The sequence below is a fragment of the Diadema antillarum genome, unplaced genomic scaffold, assembly GCF_040938485.1.
Source record: "Diadema antillarum isolate AM-2024a unplaced genomic scaffold, OU_Dant_1.0 seq00001060_RagTag, whole genome shotgun sequence".
In the NCBI taxonomy this organism is placed as follows: Eukaryota; Metazoa; Echinodermata; class Echinoidea; order Diadematoida; family Diadematidae; genus Diadema; species Diadema antillarum.
Window position 1 is genome coordinate 391,951 of NW_027271887.1, and position 10,661 is coordinate 402,611.

Below are 10,661 nucleotides of genomic sequence, written 5' to 3' on the forward strand. Positions count from 1 at the left end.
TATTTGTATTTCTCTAGATTCATAAATATGTGTCAATAAAAGTAAGCATAAATGTATCTTGATTATATTTGAAACTCACGCTTGGTCATGGACATCAAATGCATTACAATATGTGTTGAAAGGGGTCAAATATGTGTACATTAAACATCCTCGCTCAGAACCATATCCAAGTAACTTTTCAAAGACTGACAAATGCAACTTGGACCGTTGCTAGGAGATCACGAAGACATTCAAATTCGAAGGAAATGAATTTAATGACCCTGCTCTCAAATGTACATCAGCTGCTCAGCATTTTGATGCTTCAAAGTCGAGAAGTAAACACACAGCCATCACTAGGCAACACCAAAGACCTCCAATAAATGTTCCTCCCTAAATCTTTCACATTGCCATAACATGGTATTCTACAGGAAAAGATTCACAGATTTATGCAGTATTGTATACACCAGCTGTTCGCAATTGAACATGCCAGAGATTTTCAAGCTGGGGTGTCATTTCTTAATTTCCCATGGCTTTTTTTTTTTTTTTAACTCATGTACTTTGTTATGTCCAAGTCTGTTCCTCTGATCATCTGTGTACATTAATTTTTGTCTGTATCTATTTCTGTCTGTGTCTGTCTGTCTGTCTCTTTTTTCTCCATATATATCATATATATGTATACATGTATATTTGTATTTATCATATACACAAGCGTGTATATATATATATATATATATATATATATATATATATATACATACATCACTAGTGTTTATATTATGCATACATGTATATTTTTTTAGTGTATGATAAAAGGAAAATGTGTACAGTTTGTACAAATTATTGCAAGCATTAAAGAAGTGGGTACAGTATCGTTGCAAGATACCGGTAACCCGTTGATTTGTATGCTAAACTTCATTGACAGCTCGGGCATGAAAAATGCCTTCAAGCAATACTTGCAACAGGTTTCTGCTTTAGCAGACAGCAGTTCACATTTATAGTTGAACTTTGGTTTCCTTTTTTAACACCCTTCCCCACCACAGATCTGATTGGTTACCTACTGTTCACCCCTGACCTGTGCACACCCGCAGAATTCCTCCAGAGGTACGATAGTCCAATGGATGTCGTCCTGGATAATGGTGAGTCTTACACCTTTATCTCTAGGGGAAAAGTTTTTTTTTTTGGAGTACTCTATAACTGCAAATGCATGGTGTAATATATTTAACTGCCAGTGCTTTATAGTCTCATTGTCAGTATACAAAGTAGTTTTGATCATGTGGAAATAGCTCCCTTCTTGTTGTTGTTTTCTGTTTCTTTCTTTTTTATGTTGGATTTTTGACTTTGCTCCCTACTTGTTGCTCTCCATGAGCAGGGATTACTGTGAAAGCTGTTATTTTCATGAGAGTTTAATTTCCACAAATTTCATGAATTACTCTTGGGCAGGGAATGTAACAACATGCAAAAATATTGCTACCTGTTTACAGACAGGCATTAGTGAATTTACAATAGCCTCAAAGTCAAATTTTGAAAATGACATCTCGTGAAAATGTTTGTGACCTCCTCATTTGCAAAAATATCTGTATACAAAAATAACAGCTTTTACAGACAGGTGTGTGTGTGAATATTTACACAAAAAACGGCCTGAGGAAACTGAATCAATCCCAGATTACGGCAATAATGAACAGAGAATAAAGACGCTCATTAGCACAAATAGCATTGACATTTGTGATTGTGGATTGAAAATAACGTAACGTAATAATGCAATGTAGGGAAACCCCTTACCTTGGCTTGCTCGCCAATGGGAATGTCTGCTGCATGTTTGTCATTTTTGTTTTGGTTCATTGTGGTTTGGTTTGGCATGGTTTGTGTTGGTTTGTTTAGTTTTGGTTTTGCCAACCAGCACCGGCTGTCGTGATTGTGACTCTCAATAAGTGGGGATATTACCTAATTCTATATCTTATTAACCCTTGTCTTGAAACTGTCCCATTCTGTTTCTGCATGGTGGATTTCTGAATTTCACTGTGGCCAAGTAAATAGGAAATCAAAATGTGTTCCACAAAAAATGGTTTTGCAAGTATAAGAGCAAAGCACGTGGGTGCTCATAATATTCACATGCTGCTAGTACCGAGTCACTGTAATTCTTCTCAGGTTAAGTACTTGGTGTACCAAGGTCCCTGTAAGCTGTGAGTTGGAGCATTCCTCCATCCTCCATCTCACAATCTGAATGCCAATGTGCTGGATCTGTGAAGGTGAACAGGATGTACTGCTTGGCAAAAATATGTGCCATGTTAGCATGAAAAAGAGAGCAACATCTCTGAACAATGCCATTACTTGTAGATTTCAGTCAAGCTGTCTTCATATGAAATTTCCTTTTCGTAGTGTCTACACTCTATGGGGATTTATGCATATTAGTCACTTGACAAACATGGAAAATTTCATCCTTTTAATGCTTCTCTGAATTTTTTTTTTCTACAGTGCACTCCCGTTATAACAAACACGGTTATAACAAAATTCCAGTTACAACGAAGTAAAAGTTCAGGCCGCAACATTATCCGCTATGTTTTGTATTGTTTATTTGTTCGGTCATAACAAAATTTTGATATAACGAAAGAAAACTGCAAGTCCAGAGGACTTCATTATAATGAGGGTCCACTGTATATGTCCATGATGATCGCTAGTGAACCTTAACCTCACCTTGCACAAGTTGAGTAGATTTTTGATGTTTAAAAATTGCACCAGCTGGTCGCGCTTCAGCTGTGAGTGACTGAGTGAATGACCATAGCATTTATGGAATCTTGCCACAACATTTACTTTAGGTCTCCATAAAAAAAGTGCATGCTTAGTATATCCCCCTCATCTTGGCATAGAATGGACTGGGGTAGGGCCCTGTGATAGATAGATTACAGCCCACTGTTTGACATGTGCATCATTTCAAGCCAGCCATTAAAGCTCTATCTCTCCATCTCTCTCCTCCTGTAAACATACCTGCCACTTTCGGATGACAGCTGAATATTTCAGCCTGCATGTTACTGTTGCTGCATCCCAAAGTCCATGTCTCTCTATTTGTTTTTTCCTTTCACTCGGCCAGCAGTGCATTGCAGTGGGTCTCATATCCCACCCACCTACCTCACCCCTCCCCTCAACTCCCCTTCTCCCCTTAAAGATGTCCATCTTTGATGTGTTGCAATGCAAACCAGTGTGCAAGCAATAAAACTTATGGAGATGGTATGGGGAGGGGATAAGATTTGCTGGGTGTTGTTGTTTGACATGATAACAATATATTCTTTTGCAGCCTCTTTTTTTTTATTTCTAGCATTGCCAGTCTGATCAAAATTCAAATAGACAGAAAAGTAAAGCAGAAACAGATTTTCCAGTTGCTACCAATTGGAGTTCAAGAACTATCGCTTCAACATTACAATGCCATTGTTATTCAGAGAATGAAATATAATTCTTATTGGCTATTATGATTATTAGCAGCACTTGTGGCTAAAGTTTGACAATTCACGTACATATTCTTTGCCATTAATGTGATTACGAAGACTTGTAGACCAGAAGTCTTTCAGTAGAAATCATCATGGCACCAAGAATTTTTTTATTTAATTGAGAACTTAGACATTTTCTGCACACAGTTTTGATTGTTTTCTTTTTTACCACATATGATATCAGCATAGATTTGTAAGTTCATTTATCTTTTAATGTGTAATAGTAATGACTGTCCAAAGCTTAAACTTGTGTGCATTTCTCCTTAAATGTTTGGGTTTTTTTTATATGGGTGATAAAAACAAATGTTACACTACAGTGACTGGAATATCATTTACTACAGTAGTGTTGTGCTGCATGGCTAGTACTGACCCTTGCATGGACAAAAAAAAATGGTTATATGCATAGCTATGCAAATCAGGCACACATTTTTCTATTCATAAATGTGTACTTTGCAGATTGCAGGCTTTGTACATTTTTGCGAGTTTCTTTTGGGTGAAATTGTTTTTACTACTTTGATTATTTCTGGCATATCTCAGTAATAAAACAACAACAACAACAACTGAGTTTTAAATGCCTGTGATGTTCTCAAGGCTGTGGTGCCTTGTGAAAGCCAAGGAAAATTAATTCAAGGCAGGAAATTTGATTTTATGATTTTACAATTAGGGCATCTTCACATACAGTGTATTTCATAAGTGTACCCGAGCTTTGCTCTGTAGTCGGAAACTTGATGTAGCCTGTGGTTAGTAAGTATTGATGCTCAAGTTTGGAGATGCCTGTAACATATTCGAGTGCGGATGTATTGTTTTACCTACTGCTGTATGTAGCTGGAAAGTACTCTTGTCTGAAGTATTTACAGCTGTGGCTTACCCAGGGTGTATGTTATTCTTTGTTCTGACATGCTGTGCCTGCAATGCAATCATGCAGAAACATTGTTTTCTATGAAATGCAGGATGTGAAAGATTCTCTGTGAATGTTAAGATTTGGCTCTAGAGTTCATATCTACTGAAGACAAGTCATTGGTAGATTGCCATTGGCATTGTTGCATCTCATCATAGATGAATTAGGGGGTTTTGACTAAATGAAAGTACACTTGTGAATTAGAAAATGAAATTACATTTGCGAATTAAATTGAGTCATCTGTGAAAGGAAACAAGAAGACCCAAGTACCAATTATTAGGGAAAATTGTAATGCAATAAGAGATGCTGATGTATGTCATGGCTTCTGTTGAGGCAATTTTTATCTTAAATCAAGGTCTTGTAAAATATCTGCAAACTGCAAGCAAGAAACATTGATGTACAGACTTTGTAATGGCATATCTTCCATGTCAGCCTGAAACTGAAGTTGGTTTGAGACAAGCCTGGGTGTACAGTTAACTTGTCCCCTTGTGACACCCTGGTAATGACATGCGGTCCCTGCCTAATTTGCCACTTGAGGGAGGGAAACGTGACATAGATAATGGACTTCTTGGAGTGTTTTCTTGGAGGCCTCATCATCCGTCTCATATGTACCACGTTGCTAGGCAACTGTCATGTGATGCCAGCTCGAGTGTGGACAGTTTGCTTCCTGTACACGTTCTGTCTCCGTAAGCACCCTCCGAGACGGCAACATTTGAAATTCCCGTCTTGTGTGTCATCACGGGGCAGTCTCTCTTTATTCGACAGTGCAATTGTTGCCATGACAACGTCCGGATGGCATGCTCTCTTTGTGATGCTTGTTTTGAAGTTGTTATTTCACATTTGGGCCGAACAGTGTATAAGGTTTTAGTCCTTTAAGAAATTTTCTGAGAATGATCAGCTTACATACACACCTGTGTATTAAAGGACTTATGCAATACAGATACATGTCGACTTGTGTTGATTTATGATGCCCTGAACATCACTTGTATGTCTATTAAAAGGAATAAAATATGTACCATATATTTACAATAATTTGTCAATTGTGTTTCTTCAGGCCACTTAGAAATGGCCATAAAAAAAATTTAAAAAACTTAAAAACTTAAAAACTTCCCAACCAGGGTTTTGTTGATGACATCATCTGTCAGGCACTGCTACAGAACTAATGTAATTAACGAAAGACATTGCATGGAAGCATGCAATTTATGCTCAGTCTAGGACCATGCTTTTCAACCAGTGGGCCACAAAGCTCTCGCAGGTGTGTTGTGATGTCGGCCTGAAAAATGAAATAAAAAAGATTAGATGTGATCTCACCGGTCCTCAAAAGAATTTGTAGGAGCCAAAGTGGACCTCAAGCTGGAAAAGATTGAGAAACATAGGCTATTGGGAAGATTTATTCCATTGCCTTTTATTAATCATATCAGTACTTTAGTGGTGATTGACAAATGATGTTATCAACAGAATCTTGGTTTGGAAGGTTTTTGTGGGCATATCTATAATCCAGATAATCTGAAGACAAAAAGTAGAAAAATTATTTCAAAAAAATATATGGCACATATTTAGATATTCTTTTGGCCACATAAGTGATGATCGGCATATAATATATCGATACAAGCCAACATAAATTTGCATTACATAGATCCTTTAGTACTGAACAAAAGTAAAAGTTGAAGAGAAATGCAATACGTAGCAGCTGTATTCTTGAGTCACTAGAGTGTGTATCCATTTGTGTGTGCTGAATCCTTGTGTGAAGGTTTTTTTTCCTTCTACAAATAGATGGCTCTTTCTTTCCACCAATCACTGTCTCTTGTTTGTGCTAAAGATTTTTTATCCTCTGTGTCAGAAAAACAACAGAAATATAAAACCCAATACGAGCTCTATTCAAGTGCTGTCAGATACGAACTTTTTGATGCATCAGTTAATTTTTATGCTAAACTCAATGTGACCCTTTCTTTCTTAATGTATGGATGTTACCTATCATTTTGGTAGGGATTTTCAGTGAGCAAGAACAGAAAATGGGGGTTGGGGTAGAATGAACACTTAGAAAAGTTAGTAATGCTTAAAGCTTCATCCAATATGATAATTATGATGAAAATGATTGGAAATCATTGCAAGTTTTATGTATGCAATGAGTTATTGTACACTACAGTTTGCAATGTGGCTTCGAAAATGACAACTTGGTCTTTGTGATTTGCATGACATTGATTAGAAGCTATTTTGGCGTCATCATTTGAATACACAGGATTTTATGATGGCAACAATAAATCAATTTACTGATGTGTGTGACATAGTGGATGCTCTACTCCTGAGGACCCAGGAATGAGCTATTCTGGTTTCTACGTATAATACATTTATGTGTCAATACTTAGCTTCCAGTTATCCTGTGGTAGATGTTGCTTCACATCAGGCAAATCTCAGACCAGTTTATGGTCTAGTCAAGAATCTTTTGGAGTTAAGCATTTCAAGTGTGCCAGTGAAAGAATCTTCTATTTTATGTTACCATCCTGATTGTATTAGTAACAAACTATTGTAACACCTTTCTCGTATGTGCTGTTGTGAATTTTCCCCATTTAGAATTGAACATAAAAGTCATAAGTGCATTCATTTTTGCTTTCTATGTTTTCTATTTCAGAGCTTGTGTGGCCACTGCCAACAAAGAACTTTCCCATCAATTGAGCCATGAGCAATACAGGGACAATCACTGCAGCGTGGACCATGTCGCTGCACAACATGAACAGTCTTGTTGGAAGAGATTGGTTTCTTTCAGGGACCTCTTTGCTGATGCATGTATTCATATCTGAACACTTGTCAGAAATAGTTTGTTGTACCCAAGTGATTGATCACAGTGTATTGATGCTACTTCCATTTGTTCTCTAAAGTCCACCATGTTTGTGATGTTAGACAACAAATTGATAAAACTGCCTTACTATCTCATTGAATGTTCCATATTGAAGTCTTTCTGTCGGGGGAAGGGGCAAAGGTACAAGTTGTATGTTGAAGTGTCTCTGCTTTTGCATTGTTGCACTCAGCATCAATATAGTTGTTCTAGAAGTTCTATCTAGTGCAAGGGAATCCGGGTTATGACGGAGATCTAAAAACCATAACAATTATCTTGTTATATCAGGTTTCTCACTACATCAGGGTACAAAAATAAGGAAATATAAAGAGCTGGGACCTGCAAAGTCACTTTGTTATTAAAGGGTTTTGTTATATCCAACCTCTTTCTGACAAGGTTCCACTGTAACATGCCAGAGGGAAGTAAAAGGAGAATATTCATGAATTTAAGTGGTGGGAGGGAGGGTAAATCATACTGTGATGAATTTCAATTTGATCTGCTATTATAAGGGCACAATTTCCCCTTGTAAAAATCTGCTTGCATTTCATCATCCATAATTGGTGAAACAATTCATGTTTTTGTTGACTGGTCAAATTTGAATGTATTTATTCCTATTGCTCTTCAATCATTTTGTAGTGTTGCAGAATCGGACATTCATTTAGATCTGACTATACAATCTCTGCTTCGTTTTCCTTGTCGCTTCTATGATAGAAAGCAGAAAGTGTGATTAAAAAGGTCAATATAATGTATAACTGCTTTCTTTGGAGTTCATTGATAGATTGCAGGTATACCATGTCATGCCTTATTTCTATCTGTCGTGTTTGCAAAGAAGGACTTGTACATACAGGGAGAAGAGTTGACTATGTAAACAGATTTATACCTACCCAAATGTTAGAGAGACTTCAAAATCACCTTATCTGTTTACCAGCACTAAGGAACTCATTCGAGATGTGTTTTCTGTACTGGCATAATATGTTAGCCTTTCTCTGGCTTAGGTCTGGTTGACTTGGAACCAGAGGGTGGAAGTGTGTGTGTGTGTGTGTGTGTGTCAAGTGTGTGTGTGTGTGTGTGTGTGTGTGTGTGTGCATGGAAGTAAGTGTGTGTGTCTAAAATGTTTGTGTTGATGCCTCAAAATGCTTTACGCCTAAAAATGCTTTCCTTATTCATTGTGTGTTGAAAATGTTTTTTGATGTTTGTTTGATGAAAATGCAGAAATCAAATTAAATCAAGTTAAAATAGGAGTCATTTCAGGATTATACACCAGCTATTAGTTACCAAATGCTGATTATTAACATTCTCAATTGCTGTTTGGTGTAAATCACACAAAGTATGGATCCACAAGCATGGATAGAGAAGGTTCATGGAGTCCACAGTGTGGTAGAATGTCTGACCTTGTGATCTATACTTGATCTTGTAAAATCTACACAATCGGTCTATATAACATTTTCTCTTTGGATGATAAACAAATCTAATGTAACTTTGCAGGTTAGTTAGCATTTTCACCACATAACGAAATGGGAAATATTGTTTGGAGTAATGAAATGGCATATAAATAAACATCCTTTGTGTGATTTTTCTCAAAGCCTTATTTTATAAGGTATTATTAAATGTATGATTTTATTCATGATTGCAAGTTTTAATGCTTGACATCACTGAATAATTTGTTTTGAAAGTCAAAAGTCATCCCCGATTCTATTCGATATTTAGGTACATTGTATCCTAAAAGAGACCTAGGAATACTGAACAAAAGTCTCATATATTTGAAGCCTTTTTCTCCAGTTTCTGTAAAGACAATTATATTGATGAATTTTATGGTCTTCAAGTGTTTTTCCCCCTTTGTAAAGAGATCTTTTCCATGCAATTCAATGCGACGAAAGTTCAGTTTGTACATAACTTATTTATGAAGCATTCCATGTGACATGGCATGGTATGACTATGTATGAATGAGGATGCTTCTGTATAATACTGTGCTTAATTAAAGTCTATATTGTACGAATTCAGTATGTGCATTGTGTGGTGTTTCATCATTTGTAAGATCTGCAGAGAGCTTTTGGGGTTTTAATTTTGATGTAATGTAGGCCCTACTTGGAGAACTGTTATTATTTTTAGGGCATGGGGTGTTAAAGACACACGGCTAGTATGGCTGTATGTCGGTTAGTAGATAGCTATTCAACGAAGAAATAATTTTTATGCAGATAAGAGATCCAAATCACCGTCTCAACATTCTGAAAGCTAAGAGATAGTTACTGTACTGCTTGCATTCATATTATTCTCTGAGTCTTGAAAAATTATTTCAGAAGTCACATGTACTTTGTTTATGGTATAGACTTTTGCGCACTCCAGGTTTTTTCCAAAATATGGTAGAGTTGCCCCCTTCCCCTAAACACACACACACACACACACACAAAAACCAACACCAAAACAAAACAAAAACTGATACTGACAACAATAAAGTAACAAAACAAGCAATATCAAAAACATAAAATGAATTGGAATTGAGTTACTGAGCTACGTTACCAGGTCTTTGAAAGAATTCTCTTTTTCTTTTTATCATGACGAGATGACCTGATTAGACAACCCACACCACAGCTGTTATTACGACACTCAGTGTGTGTGTGTGTGTGTGTGTGTATGTGTGTATGTGTGTCTTCACCACACACAAATTAATTGCAGAAAATGAACATACAGTCATGCTCGTATTCTGACATCTGACATTGGATGATAATCATGGTAATGACAAAAACAGGAAATGCTGTGAAACGAGCGAACAATGACTAATCTTACATTACTATTACGATATTATAGTTATAAAGATACCACTGACCAAATATGGTGTAGGCAATTGCCCAAGGAATTGTGATTTGCAGGCCACTATTTTGGGAATTCAAGAATTTACCGTTCTTCTGTAGATGTTGGCACAGTATAGGCCTAATTCATAATAGTTATCAATACGTTCTGTTATACAAAGTGTCGGTAGCATTGCTTTGCGTTTCTACTTAAAGCGATATTGTAAAACTCACGAACAGGCATCCGCATTTGTTGTGTCAACTTCGTATTTCCCCCGCCATAATTCTTCTTTCTCATACTTCGAGATATCACTTTCTTCTACATATTACTTGATAGTCAACTTCAGAAAAGTATTTGAAAACGAACTTATTTGTTGCTTTCATCTCTTCAAAATGAATAGACGACAACTCGTCATGCAAGTGAAGATTGGAAAGAAATAATTGAATTCTATATACTGACAGGTACAGAACTTTACATGCGTCTTGTGTTTAAACATTACCAGAAATTTGTCATAGATCAAAATCCTATAAACTTATTACATCTGTCTAGTACATTTCTTTTATGTCTATAAAGGCCACAGGCCCTTTTTTATACTTATCTTTCTTTGTCTGTGCCATCGCAGCCCTATCTACCATGGAGCTATATAATTATATTCTCGCAAGCCGCAGTTAGGGTATAGAATACA

The 10,661-nt window shown here is 36.6% G+C and overlaps 1 protein-coding gene across 1 annotated transcript in view; it reads left to right on the forward strand.

Annotated features, from left to right (window-relative positions):
- LOC139743247 (testis-expressed protein 47-like) overlaps nt 1-7,518 on the forward strand; it is a 29,138-nt gene extending 21,620 nt beyond the window's left edge. Inside the window, exons 7-8 of the mRNA XM_071653744.1 lie at nt 1,020-1,115; nt 6,986-7,518. Of these exons, the coding sequence (XP_071509845.1) occupies nt 1,020-1,115; nt 6,986-7,029 (140 nt within the window). The 3' untranslated portion in view covers nt 7,030-7,518. The remainder of the gene's footprint in view (nt 1-1,019; nt 1,116-6,985) is intronic.
- Nucleotides 7,519-10,661: the final 3,143 nt, after the last annotated feature.